Raw genomic sequence first — 15,195 nt, forward strand, 5'->3', positions numbered from 1 at the left:
ATCAGCAGTGAAAAATGTCCACAAATGTCTGAACATGTTCAGAGGTCTCATCTGAGAAAGTTTAGAGGGGGAATGTAAGCGTCTATCTCACTTACTTGAGGGGATTATCAATCAACCAATTTTGTTTTAGCATCACTTTTCACTTTAAGATGATTTAAGCTGACATAATGCCTGTGTCAGCAAGTTTTTGATGGAAATAAGGTTACCAAGTCTTTCCTTGCCAGCTTCACCAGCACATAAAAGGACCCAGAGTTTCTCCACTGTACTCACTCTCCAGGCAGAGCAGAGTAAGACCACAAACCACCGTCCACATGGCTACCACCTTCTCCAGTGGCAGCTTTGTTTCCAGCAGGTCCTCAATGAGCTCCTCACGATTCTCCGGTTCAGGTGGAGGAGGTGGAGCTGGCCGCATCAGCGCCATGAGGGCTGGCAGCGTGTACGGGGGTGCAGGGGGTTCAGGGGTCCGGATCTCCAGTGTCTCTCGTTCCATGTCCGCAGCAGGGTCAGGAAGTGGATTTGGAGGCGGGTTTGGTGCTGCAGGAGGTGCTGGTGGAGGATTCGGTGGGGGATTTGGTGCTGGTGGAGGATTCGGTGGGGGATTTGGTGCTGCAGCATGGGGAGGATTCAGTGTCTCTGGAGGAGCAGATGACAGCATCATTGGCAATGAGAAGTTCACGTTGCAGAATCTTAACGATCGTCTGGCTACTTACCTAGAGAAGGTCCGCTCCCTTGAAAAGGCCAATGCTGACTTTGAGTTGAAGATACGCCAATTCCTTGAGAGCAGAATCTCTCCTTCTGGCAGTGCTCGTAACTACTCAGCCTTTGAGGCTACTACCAGTGACCTCCAGGCTAAAGTAAGTCTAGCTAGGTAGATTCTTTGCGGTTACTGCTATAAGAAAATGGCATAACCTAATCATCTTAATTCCATATACAACATGCAAACAAAACAAAATCAAAAATTGTTTTACTTTTCTTCGGTTTTGTTCTCAGATCTTGGATGCCATGCAGGTAAAGAACACAGTCCACCTCAGCATTGACAATGCTAGCTTGGCTGCAGATGATTTCAGAATGAAGTAATTATATTTATTTTTTATTAAATAAATAAATCATATAGAATATATGCTGTGTAAAAGCACACATTCTAGAAAAACAACAACAAATAACTGCAGTGCAAGTCATTTGTAAATCTGCTTTTGGGTAATTTGTATGTTCATCTCTGTGACAAAAGCTGCCCACATTTTAAAATAGTTTAATAATCTATTTGTCACATTAAAATGCCATTTAAAATGAACTTGTAAACTATTTTGAACAAGTATAGTATGAACTAGTATAGCAGTAAACTATGGATTTTTACGTAAAATCTTGATGTTGATAAAATAATGTTCTTTTAATAATGTTTCCTTTTATTTGACAGATATGAGAACGAGCTGGCAATGCGTCAGTCTGTGGAGGCCGACATCGCGGGGTTAAAGAGTGTTCTTAGCGAGCTCAACATGAACAATAAAGACCTCAATCTGCAGATCGATGGGCTCAAAGAGGAGCTGGTCTACATGAAGAAGAATCACGAGGAGGTAGTAAATCATTTCAAAACACTTTAGGCTGTTCATAATGGAGCAGAGCAAAACACAAGATTTAAGCCAAAAACTATTCCAGTTACACGTTTTAGACAGGGGGTCAAGACACAGGTGCTTTATAGCCTTAAGCTCAAGATGTCACTGTTTTGTAACATATTTCCATACCATGACTTTTAAAGACAAGAATAAACAGGTGATGATGGGAAGATATTTTGAAATGGACATCTGAAAATGATATATCATGTATCTTCAGGACCTCTTAACCTCACGTGACCAGATGAGTGGACAGATCAACGTGGAAGTTGATGCCGCACCACAGGAAGACCTCACCAAAATTCTAGCTGAGATGCGTGAACTCTACGAGACCGTTGTAGCCAAGAGCCAGAGAGAGCTTGAAGGCTGGTTCCAGCAGAAGGTTTGGTTAAGTCCAGTTCTTGACTCTGTATGAGAAGTACAACACCCATAAAGTCATGGGCCAAGCTCAAAAATGTTGGAAATAAAATAACAAAGTTGGTCCAAATAATAGTTGATGAAAGGAAAGCAAAACATCAATAGTGAGGTTAAAACTAAATTTTGATAACTGATCAGATCTTGCACAAAAAAAAGAAAAAGACTTATTATGGTGAGTAGTATGTATGTGCCATAAACATTAGCACAACTACCTCAATATTGGGTTTATACATGCATTAAATAAAAAATAAATAAATAAATACTTATTTTGCAGTCTGAGACCATGAAACAAGAGGTTGTAGCAAGCACAGAGACCTTGCAGACATCGAAAACTGAGGTCAACACAGTGAAGAGCACAGTACAGTCACTGGAGATTGAGCTTCAGTCCCTCATTTCCACGGTGAGTATGTGTTCAAGAAATGTACAGTGCGCCCAAAAACTATTTAGACACATTAGTCACATTTAAATTTGCTCTATGTAATTTTTTTGCCTGTACTGAAGCATAAAAATACCATAGTATGTTTGCAGAGATGTAGGACACATGCTTCAAATACTTGTTTCTCTGAAAAACAATGTTACAGCCAGTAATTTTAATTTGAAATGTGCATTCTGTGTCGGAATATCTGTTTTTGTTTTGGTCTGTGTGATCCCACCCACTGCCAATTTAACCAATGGTATTTCCAACACCATTGTTGCCAGTTGGCGGAAAACACTGCGATGGTAGCCAGCAAACTGCGAAGAACAAGTCCGCCATGTTCCCACTGCACTTATGGAAGAGCGCCAGGTTGTTGGTATTCACAGAAAAGAGTAGCATGAAAACGAGCCGCCCGTGGTCCGTGACAGACAGCCAGAACACTGCTGTCTTGCCAAGATGACTGTTGCAGACCTTGTCTTGATACTCCATATAATACCTGATGATGTTGAGGGTGGAGTCATCTTGAAGAACAGGGTCAAGGTTCTGTCGGTCACACGACTTGGTGAGGTTGAGCAGAGCCTCAGGAGTGAGCTGGACACTCTCCTCCTCAATGAACTCAGCAGCAGCCACTCCAGTGCTTCACAGATGGTCTTGAAGCATAAGAGGGTATTGGAGCACAATCTTCAGGCAGCCACTTGTGACCAGCTGAGCCTCAAGAACGGTCTTAATATAGCCTAAACCATGCCACTTATGGTTAGTGAACATGCTGAGGTAATTCATGGCCGTATGGAACTGCCCTGGGAGGACTAGGTGGTGCTTGTACTTCTCCCTGAACTTCCAGACAAGTGACAGAGCCTTCATGCACATGCCCAGATCGAAGGTGTTGATGGTGTACCTATGACCGACCTCAGCTGTAGCCTCCTCAGACTGTCCTAATGTCCTGTCCTCCTCAAAAGTCTTGTTTGCTAGCATTAGTCAAAGGAGCCAACCTCCATGTATCTACAAGGTTCTGATGCAGAGATATAGGTCTTGCTAAACGGTTGCTAGAGTTCTGTTTGATTGCTAGGGGGTGGCTTGATAGCTGCCAATGATGATACTCCAAAGGCTGCTTGTCAGAATGAATGATATAAACCAACTGCAATCCCTCTGACATTTGGATTTGAAGATATCTCGGTTTGGGTTTGCTAGGGTGCTCGACAATGGTTGCTAGGGCATGGCTAGGAAGTGCTGAAGGTGATTCGTGATTGACTGTTTACTGCCCCGAGTCAAATGAGCCCGCACTCATGTTTCTATGACACTTATATCCAAAGATATCCCTTTGACCTCTTTCAATGGAAGTCTATGGAACTTGTTGCTATGGTGCTCTATATGGTTGCTAGGGTGTGGCTTGATAGCTTCATGGTATTTAACTAAGCACTAAGGAAATTATTTCAACATAATAAAAATGTATATAAAACAATTCAAAAGTAAGACAAAAAAGTATTTGTACACTTTCTGGTTATCAAAGTTTAAAGAAATTTACATTGCTAACATGTTTTTCTCATTATCCCTACCTCCCAGAAATCATCTTTGGAAAGCACTCTGAGTGAGACTGAGAATCGCTATTCCCAGCAGCTATACGGCTACCAGGCACAGGTAAGAGCTCCTAAGAGTAAGACTAAGAATCTCATAAATCTTACACACATTACTCTTACTGTAGCCAGCTCATTAATAAGGCTTTAAAATGACCTGTGTTGGGGTTAAAAGTTCTGTCTTCTCCCACCGGGCTTGTAGGTGGGTGGAATGGAGGGCCAACTGGTGCAGCTCCGGGCGGATCTGGAGCGCCAGCGTCAGGAGTACCAGATGCTTCTGGACATCAAGACCAGACTGGAGATGGAGATCGCAGAGTACAGGAGACTGCTGGATGCAGAGGCCAGCGGCAGGTAAATCACAGACCATGTTCATATAGACATCTACAAGAACATGCTCTGCTATGCTTGCATACATGCAGACTGAAAAACACACATTCTTTTCCTGCAATAGATAGATAGATACTCTACGTACATAGACAGATAGATACTCTAGTCTAGATGGATGGATGGATAGATAGATAGGTGGTACAAATTGGGCATTTCAGGTTTAACTGGTTGCGTATTTTTGTCTCCCAACAGCTTCGCAATCTTAGCCAACTCCTCCTCCAGCTCCATCTCTACCACTAAAACAGCAGTGATCACTGTTGTGGAAGAGGTGGTTGATGGGAAGGTGATTTCTTCCTCTTCAACATCACTTGTTAAGTAAAGCACACCAGAGTCATGTCAGTTGGAGAATACACCTGTAGCTCCTACATATCAAACTGTCATGTGGTGGTAGTCAGTGAGCATTTACAACAATAAAAACATATTATGGACAAAATGTGTGTGGTTCTTCTGTCATCTAATGTATATGGGTGCAATTTTGAAATGTTCATCTTAAGTTAAAGTGAAAAAAAACAAATGCAAAGAGGGTATTACAAATGCACACAATTAAACATATCCAATACAATTCAATCACATCCTCAAATAAATACAGGTGATAATTATTTCTCATATCATTACTCAAAATCTTAGAAACCTTTATAATCTTTAACTAGGTATGCAAAACCTCAGAAATGCAACTATGTAAAAAAGTTTCAACACTTGATGGGCTGGTTTAGCAACAGACTTCAGATGACTGCATCTGCTGAATGAATACATATGAATGTGAACAAATAATGGAAGTGAGAGTAAACATTCATAAGAAAAGATGATAAGATAAGTTAGTATAGGGTTAGTGTTGGGTCAGTGCACGATAAAGCAGTTAGCATTGCAGACTGAGTCTTCACTAATCTCTCCTGCTATGTTGTAAAGAAACTAAAAGGTCAAACTGGAATTAAATAAGTGTTTAAATTGCTGCTAAAATGACAAGTGGAAACATATCTGGTTATAATTCTGATGAACTTGCTTCTCATAAACCTCACCTTTCCATGATAATGCTGCTTTACATATAAGAAGCCACAAATGTCAAACACATCATCCGCAGAAATGTCAGCCCAGCCCAGCCCAGCCCTAAAAAAAAACGTGGTTCGGTCAGTAAGCTGAATTCATTTTCATGGTACAACTGTTGAGGTCTTTAAACTCACATGTTTAAAGCATATCTTTTCATGATGATTGCAGTGCTACTGGATTCTCTACACAGGATTTGCATTTCTAAAATGTTGTCTGTATTTTGGCAGCCTTTGAAACAACAGCTAAATAACCAAGAAAATGATGTATAGAAAAGAAAACTATCAAAGAAAAAAGGGGAGAAAGTGTCTATGGTAAACTACAACAATTTTTAAGTAAAAGTTGATAGCAACACCATCCTGTGTTATTGTTTATTTGTATTAATTTAATGCAATATATATATAATTAATGAATAAAAAAATGATTTCAATCTGTTTTCTATGTGAATATATTTTAAACTTATTTATTTCTGTGATCAAAGCTGAATTTTCAGCATCATTACTCCAGTCTTCAGTGTCACATGACCCTTCAAAAATCATTCTAATATGCTGATTTGCTGCTCAAGAAACATTTCTAATTATTATCAATGTTGAAAACAGTTGTGCTGCTTCATCAAACCATGATAATTTTTTTCAGGAGAATAGAAAGAACAGCATTTAATTGAAATAGAATTTTATTGTATCATTATAAATGTCTTTATTCTCAAATAAATGCAACCTTGCTGAATAAAAGTGCTAACTTTATATCTGACCCCGATGTTTTTAAAGCATAAAACAAAGAATTTCGTTAAAGGATAAAGTCTAAAACCAAGTCTTAAAATGATCTACACAAATACATGTATCAGTGTTTTTTATCCTACAATTAACCTTAGGTGTGACCTTTAAGGTTGCTGGAGATGTTCCAAAAAATGTCCTGAGATGACATGCATGGAATTCCAGGTATTGTGTTTGTATTCAAATTCACTCTATAAAAGAAGCCGGAGTTCTCCTTCCTTCATCTACTGACCTGTCAGACAGACGCAGATAGAAACTCTCGGTCAACATGGCTTCCACCTACTCTACCCGCAGCAGCTACAAGTCCTCCAGTGGCTCATCCATGCGTGTATCCACTTCGAGTGGAGGAAGCAGCCGGATGAGCACCGTGAGGTCTGGCAGCGTGTACGGCGGCGCAGGAGGATCAGGAGTCCGGATCTCCAAATCCTCTTTTTCTGTAGGAGGTTTCAGCGCGTCAGCATCTGCAGACAGCAGCCTCATTGGCAATGAGAAACACACCATGCAGAGCCTCAATGACCGTCTGGCCGCTTACCTGGTCAAGGTTCGCTCACTGGAGAAGGCCAACGCTGATCTGGAGCTGAAGATCCGTCAGTTCCTTGATGGTAAAACCTCTCCTATTGCTCGTGATTACAGCGCCTACTATGTCACCATACAGGATCTTCAGACTAAGGTATGTTAGGGTTTTCAGGGTTACATGCTATGAAATATTCTAAATACGGGGCAAAAAGTAAATCATATGTTTATATTATGATATATATTTATATGTCCAGATCAAGGCAGCCATTCATTTGAAGGGTGGAGTCCATCTCAGCATTGACAACTCCGGCCTGGCCATGAATGATTTCAGAATGAAGTGAGTCTTTTAAGCAGATTCAACTCAAGTTTGCATCTCAAGTCATATCACAGCAGAAAATCCCATAATTTCTACTCATTAGATTTATCTATCTATCTAACCATTTGCCTTGAACTAAACTTAAAAGTTTGAATTAAAACAAAAATAAATCATGATATTTCAAAATGCAAAATAGCAGCATTTTTACCCCAAATGTTTTCTATTATATTATGAAATTTTCACAAATAATGTTATCTCTGTGATCATATCAATTACAAAATATTGTTTAAATTGTTAAATGTTTTTTTCACTGAAATAATTTATAGGAATTACAACAAGGTTTTAAAACTGTAAAAAAAGAAAGAAAAGAAAGGTAGTTGCTGCCTTAAATTTTAGAGTACAATCAACTTGGATGTTTAAGTTTCTTATCTTATTTTGATGAGTTAAAGCAATGTAAAAAACTAATGTTGTCATAACTTATTGATGACATACTTTTTACAGTGAGAATGTATAAAATGAGTTCTACCTCAGTTTGGAGGGCTTCTTGCAGTAAATTGTGTAATATCCAGTGTGAGTGTTTCTAAAGAAAATGTTGCCGCATGACAGATATGAAACCGAGCATGCCATGCGTCAGTCTGTGGAAGCAGACATTGTCGGGCTGAGGAGGGTGCTTGATGACTTCAACATCAGCAGAAAAGACCTCACCATGCAGATCGAAGGGCTGAAGGAGGAGCTGGTCTTTTTGAAGAAGAATCATGAGGAGGTATATAATGCTTCTGTGTGGTAGTTTAGAGAAAGTAGTGTTAGAATAAGTTATACTAGCAAAAATAAAATAATTGGTCAATTACAGTTCAACTCTGAATCTATACTCTAATACTATATGCCAGGTATATGTGCGAACATATTTGTGAAAAATACGTGTAAGTGTTGTTAAATAAGTCAATATTTATCAGTGAGGTTACTTGAACTGACATGAATATGGATTCATACGTATTCTTAGGATCTCTTGGCCGCACGCACACAAATGAGCGGACAGGTTCACGTCGAGGTTGATGCGGCTCCACAGGAAGATCTCACCAAGATCCTGGCAGAAATCCGTGAGCACTACGAATCAGTCACAGCGAAGAACCAAAGAGATCTTGAGTACTGGTTCAAGACAAAGGTGAGATTTATCAAAATATACAGGGAGGGACACAGGTCTTTTAACGTGCTTTTCATGACAGAATGGTGTGAGACAGCAATTCACCACACATAACGTCCCTCTGTTTGTATTTTAGACAGAAACTCTGAAACAAGAAGTTGTCACCAGCACCACAGACTTGAAAACAACTCGCTCTGAAGTCAATGTGGTCAAATCCAGATTGCAGTCATTGGAAATCGAATTCCAGTCCATATCAGCCATGGTTAGTGATACACAATCACTAAAGACTCTTTATATTAGTATTTTAGTTTTTCTTTATTCTGAATGTGCATGTTATCATCGATTTAGAAAGCATCTTTGGAGGCCACATTGTCTGAAACAAAGAATCGTTATTCCATGAAGTTGTCAAGCTACCAACATCAGGTGAGTAGTAAAAGAAAAATCACAATTTACTCACCCTCATGTCACTGCAAACTTGACTTTCTGTTCTCTGTTGAACACAAAAAAACATTATGAATGAACTTAAGAATGTAAGATCTGAAAAGGAACGAAACCACTCGTTTTTTGTGCTTCTAGGTCACCTTCCTGGAAGAGAATATCGTGCAGCTCCGGGCCGATCTGGAGCGCCAGCGTCACGAGTACCAGATGCTTCTGGACATCAAGACCAGACTGGAGATGGAGATAGCAGAGTACAGGAGACTGCTGGACGGAGAAGCCACGTGAGTTTATCTGTTGATTTCTTTTACATCATTTTCTGATGTTCAGCTCCAAAACATTCAAAATGAAGTGTCTTAAAAATTCCCAGGAACAGACTATTATTATATTCTGAGCTAAAAAATGAAGGTCCTGTAACTGTTTTTCTTTTTTTTTTTTCTAGTGTCAAAACAACCTCCAGTTCCACCTCGAGGACTAAAGTCATCACAGTTGTGGAAGAGGTTGTAGATGGAAAAGTGGTTTCCAGCTCCACGTCTTCAACCATGTCTGACAGTCGCAGAGTTCTGTAATGTGGGAACCATGTCTGACAGTCGCAGAGTTCTGTAATGCACGTTTGTTTGCTGTATGCACAAAACTGGAAACCAAATAAAACGGCGTTTTGGGCAATTTTAATTTAAAATAAAATGATGAAAATGATTTCATTCAATTACCTTATTTAATTATGAAATTACGTATTTGCAGATAATATGCATTCCTATCTATATCTAAAGATGTGTATTCTGCTGTAGAATCCACTTCTTTAAAGTGCGATACATTTATTTATGAATAATATTAGATGGAGGGTGTAATAAATAAAGGCATTTAAATAAGTGCACTTTTAAAAATAAAGGTTCTTCATTGGCATCATGAAGAACCTTTAACATCCCAGCCAACACGTTTATGTGGGGCCCATATGGGTTACAAATGGGCTACAGGGGTACAGAGTGGACATGGGCTCAAAATGGGCTTCTTATCTGGGGCCCATATGGGTTACAAATGGGCTACAGGGGTACAGAGTGGACATGGGCTCAAAATGGGCTTCTTATCTGGGGCCCATATGGGTTACAAATGGGCTACAGGGGGACAGAGTGGATATGGGCTCAAAATGGGCATCTTATCTGGGGCCCACTTGGGTCAACTAAGTAGGTCCAACATGGGCAAACCCAGATGGGCTCCCTATGTGAGACCTAGTCAGTTCACTAATGGGAAATGAGTAGGCTACATACCCAGCCAGCACATGACCGACCTTCAACGTTGAAATATGGTTGAAATAATGTCAGTTTGTTGTTGAAAAAGATTAACAAAAACCATTCTAAATCAACGTTGACATTTTTACAAGATCCCCAGCCAACACATGTGGGGCCCAAACGGGCTGCAAATGGGCTGATATCCGGGGCTCACCTGGGCTACCCAACTGGGAACCCAGCTAATTTTGGTTTTGTTGGCCACGGATTCACGCGCAAACATTTACATCACGTTTCCCAATTCACGTTTCCCAGGTCAACGTGGATTCATCCGCAGACACCAGAGGACAATCTGGACAGAGCCTGCCCCAGCTAACACACCCATGTGGGGCCCAAACGGGCTGCAAATGGGCTGATATCCGGGGCCCACATGGGCTACCCAACTGGGAACCCAGCTAATTTTGGCCGCGGTTTCCGTGGTGGCCCAACATGTGTTAGCCCAGATGGGTTGATGATGGGCTCTTGATGGGCTCCATATCGGGCCCATGTGGGTAACCTAGGTAGCACCCATTTAGGGCATACAGGAGTCTGCCCAGATGGGTTGATGATGGGCTCTTGATGGGCTCCATATCGGGCCCATGTGGGTAACCTAGGTAGCACCCATTTAGGGCCTACAGGAATCTGCCCACATGGGTTGATGATGGGACCCAGATAGGTCTTATCTAGGGCTCTTATGGGCCACAACGGGTATATATATGAAGAGTTCAGATGCAAAAACCTCTAAATGCCATCTGAAATTTTCTTAAAAGAATGATCATTTTTATCAAGCTTGTATATTTAAGTTCAGTAATTTCACTTAAATGACAATTAATAGGTAATCTTCATTGCCATTTAAGTGAAATTATTGAATTTAAATATACGAGCTTGATAAAAAAGATCATTCTATAAGAAAATTTCAGATGGCATTTAGAGGCTTTTGCATCTGAACTCTTCATATGGGCTACCATATTTGTCTGTTTGGGTTACCTTATTTTACAGTAAACCCCTAAATACAATCATTACATGTAATCCACTAAACTATACTAAAATGTTAAAGGTATTCAATGAACAGAAACCAGTAGTTCACTTTTAAAGTTACTTTATTAAGCAAGTAGAAGTATCACAAAACAAGAAAAGAAAAAAGTAAAAGATTTAAAACACTTCTAAATCAGCGTTGACATTTTTACAAGATCTGTACGTTGAAACAACATACAGCAGAAATATCTGCCTTTCAACATTATTGTGACAATTAATTAGCATTTCATAATTTTTTTGATATAACAGCTCTTCAGTATATGTTAAAATATAATTATCATTAATTAGCGTTTCCCGAAAGCATCGTTGGCCAACTATGGTCGCAAGTTCATCGCAATGTCCATTGAACTCTATTGGTAACGACGGAACTTGCGACCATAGTTGGCCAACGATGCTTTCGGGAAACGCACCCCTGGAAGACAGACAGATTAACCAATCATGCTCAAAGTAAAACGGCGAAACAACCAATAACAATAGTTTAATAACAGTTAACATAGCGGTGTATTGAGTTTTATTTGCAGTCTGTATTATTATTTAATTAATTAATCAAATGACATGACAGTGTATGAATACAAATGTAATAATGCAATGTAAACGGTTAGGCAAGCAGACAAAATTGTAAATTCAAACAAAATCACATAAGGCAAAAGGTTTGAAACTATTATTGTTAATAATGATAATTATATTTTAACATATACTGAAGAGCTGTTATATCAAAAAAAATATGAAATGCTAATTAATTGTCACAATAATGTTGAAAGGCAGATATTTCTGCTGTATGTTGTTTCAACGTACAGATCTTGTAAAAATGTCAACGCTGATTTAGAAGTGTTTTAAATCTTTTACTTTTTTCTTTTCTTGTTTTGTGATACTTCTACTTGCTTAATAAAGTAACTTTAAAAGTGAACTACTGGTTTCTGTTCATTGAATACCTTTAACATTTTAGTATAGTTTAGTGGATTACATGTAATGATTGTATTTAGGGGTTTACTGTAAAATAAGGTAACCCAAACAGACAAATATGGTAGCCCATATATATACCCGTTGTGGCCCATAAGAGCCCTAGATAAGACCTATCTGGGTCCCATCATCAACCCATCTGGGCAGACTCCTGTAGGCCCTAAATGGGTGCTACCTAGGTTACCCACATGGGCCCGATATGGAGCCCATCAAGAGCCCATCATCAACCCATCTGGGCTAACACATGTGGGGCCACCACGGAAACCGCGGCCAAAATTAGCTGGGTTCCCAGTTGGGTAGCCAAGGTGGGCCCCGGATATCAGCCCATTTGCAGCCCGTTTGGGCCCCACATGGGTGTGTTGGCTGGGATACAACTTTCCAGTGTACAAGAGGTTCTTTATAGTGGAAAAGGGATTCTTTAGATTATTAATATGATCTTCACTGTGTAAAAAAACAATGGTTCAACAAACTGTTCACTGAAAAACTTGATTGGAAAAACATGTATAGGCTAATGCTGGTTTGATTACTTACAAGGTTGTTCGGAGGATTCTCGGAATCTGAGCAGATGTGTTGATGATGAGGTGACAGAGACCTCTGGTGGCTGACCTGAGAATCCTGGGTGTAAAAAATATGTCAAGATTTCGGCATCCTACAGAAGAAATTAACTTCGAAATATTTGACCTATTTTAGAAATCAAACATCACAATAATTCCGTATTAAACATTTTAATGGTAGCTTTTGGATTAAAAACAATATGTAAACCAACTTCAGTGCTGGGTCTATTTACAAATAGTCAGTTAGTAGTTAGTAACGTAATCCGTTACATTACACATTTAAGGTAATATAATCTAAGACTACGTTTTGATTATTTTTGCCATAACTCGTTTATCACATTAATAGGATAAGCTTGTACCATATGGATATAAAAATGCAAAGAGAAAGAAAATATATTCCATTCTTGTCAGGGTGGTTTGTGAAGGAAGTTAGGAACTGCAGGGGTTTGTGAGTTTAATGAAAAGCTATAATTTAATCATAAAAATAAAGAATACAAATCATTAAAAAAAAAAAAAAAAAAAACATTTCATTCGTTTACTTAAAATCTCAGGGGGTACTTCAAGTAAATATATTAGTTCAGGTTCAGCTGACCAAAAAAATTGGGGATTCCCTGCATTGCATGTAAATATTAAGTGACATGAATTTGTACATTTTAATGTGTTTGAAAGACAAAAGCCTTCCAGAGACACTAATATGAGTGATAATTCAAATAATAACTAATGTGGTCATTAGGAGCTGATTAGCAATGCAATGTTGAAAAAACACTTAAAAGTGAAATGATTTGTGTAAATCCAGTGATCAAATGCTGTCTCAGTTTTCAGTGATTTCAGGCTCATGACTAGTGGCTGGTCTTTGAATGCAGTTCCACAAACCTGCAAGACCTTCTGAATGAATACAAGCTTTTAAGGACAGCTTAGTAGGGAGAATCAATGAATTATGAATAATTCATTGTGAGAATAACATCATGTAATCAATATAAAAGTAACTGTAGTGGGAGTTTCACAAGTATTTTAACACAAATTACATCTTTGTATCCTTCGTGGTATCCAATGTTGCAAAATATAAAATATATCAATAAAAAATATCAGACAGCAGCAAGAATACAGATCTGACTCAGAAGACCATTATAGGCAAAACACAGCTTCAAGTCATTGTGGTTAGTACAACAACTCCTCAAAGATATAGTTCACTAACTGCATGGATAATTGCCCTGGAACAGCAGGGAATTAAGCCTTTATGTTTTTGTGTGCTATCAGTCCACATCCTTAAAAATAACCTACTGGCAACTACTGTAAATCATTTAACATTAGCCTACTTATTGCAGCTCTAACCATGCGCAGACAATAAAACTGCCTGTAAAATAAAAAAAATAACCATATGTTGATTTTTATACTTGTTGCCATAATGTTTCGTTTTAACCCACACACAGCTAGGAAAAAAAAATCCAGATCTTTTCAGTTCATGCTAAGTTTACTTTAGCCTACTTTAGACTGGCTTCCTTGTGAATGATGAGACTATTGGGACACCAATTAGGTGATAAACATCCATAATAACTATTTGGAGTCAAACAAACCAAGTTCAATGATTCTCACAGGACTTGCGAATATCATTAGCGCCAGAGATAAAAACATGTGGAGACTGGCCCGTAGAATCACATTAAAATTACACACACATAAATTAATATGTGTGGGGGGAGGGAGGGAGGGAGAGTGAGAGAGAGAGAGAGAGAGAGAGAGAGAGAGAGAGAGATTACATTTTTAACTTCCGAGATGAATGCTCTTGCATAATGTCTGCTTTTATTTACCCCAAAATCCAAATCACCAATTTCTTGGTCTCAAATACATCTGATGTACATAACTCCACAGTTCAGAACTGGACTTTTTCATGGCTAAACTTTACTTTGCTGATTAACTATTTTTAAAAATAAATTTGACTGAAAACATATGTGATTTTGCTACAGAGATTGAGCTACAGTCAACAATTCGTCCTAAACACTTTATGACTCGTGAGAATGCCAAAACATTTAAACAGCGACTTGGAACTAATAAGAAACGAAAAAGAAGAGTTTAAGAGAGTCTAGTTTCAGCTTCTTGTAAGAATTTGTTCTTCTACCACTTACGTTCATCTTTGATATCAAATCAAGCTTTTACTGGACTGGAAGTAGACCAGAAACCTACAGGTGCAGAACTTGTTTGTCATGGTTTCATTGATGCCATTTTAACAGTTGGGTGCAAGAGTTACAGATGATAGTTTCAATAAATCCCAAAATAACCGAACTCAAACAATCAAGTAGGCGACACACACCAGCCTTAAATTTCCGTCTTCCATCTATTTTGTCATTAGATGCACAGGTAATCAAAAATTGTACCAACCATTTTGCATTTGCATTTATCAACCATTGCTGTAAATAAAGGGAGACGTGAGAAACCTATTGAAACTCGGTTAAAAAAATAACAGCAGATGTTTTCGGGGTTTTTTTAACATTAGTTTCTTTAATAATTCATTCCAGTACATGGTTTAGGAATTACATATTATCAATAAACGTGTACACGGAGTATTTTACTGGAGGAAAGAAACTAGAATGGCACTCACTACGACACAGATCAGACAAGATACAAAGACTCTCTGTAAGCTCACCGATCCCAAACATAGACACTTTCATAAGAGAAAATCAGTCACGACTGTAACCAAAAGAAGATATTAAGAAAAGAAGAGACGTAAGGTATGAAAACATAATGAAACATATATATTTTATAATATATTT

General features: G+C 38.7%; 1 protein-coding gene across 1 annotated transcript; it reads left to right on the forward strand.

Moving 5' to 3' along the window:
• Positions 1 to 231: 231 nt before the first annotated feature.
• On the forward strand, positions 232 to 9,188 carry LOC307163325 (uncharacterized protein; the record flags this gene model as incomplete). Its single annotated transcript, XM_079879361.1, has 16 exons — positions 232 to 854; positions 991 to 1,073; positions 1,415 to 1,571; positions 1,828 to 1,989; positions 2,299 to 2,424; positions 4,000 to 4,074; positions 4,213 to 4,361; positions 4,590 to 4,707; positions 6,465 to 6,881; positions 6,982 to 7,064; positions 7,650 to 7,806; positions 8,044 to 8,205; positions 8,321 to 8,446; positions 8,533 to 8,607; positions 8,761 to 8,903; positions 9,062 to 9,188. Exons 1-16 carry the CDS (start codon positions 312 to 314, stop codon positions 9,186 to 9,188), a joined length of 2,703 nt encoding a protein of 900 aa, XP_079735487.1. The 5' UTR covers positions 232 to 311.
• Between the last annotated feature and the right edge of the window lie 6,007 nt (positions 9,189 to 15,195).

Source organism: Squalius cephalus, assembly GCF_949319135.1.
Source record: "Squalius cephalus genome assembly, chromosome: 8".
NCBI lineage: Eukaryota > Metazoa > Chordata > Actinopteri > Cypriniformes > Leuciscidae > Squalius > Squalius cephalus.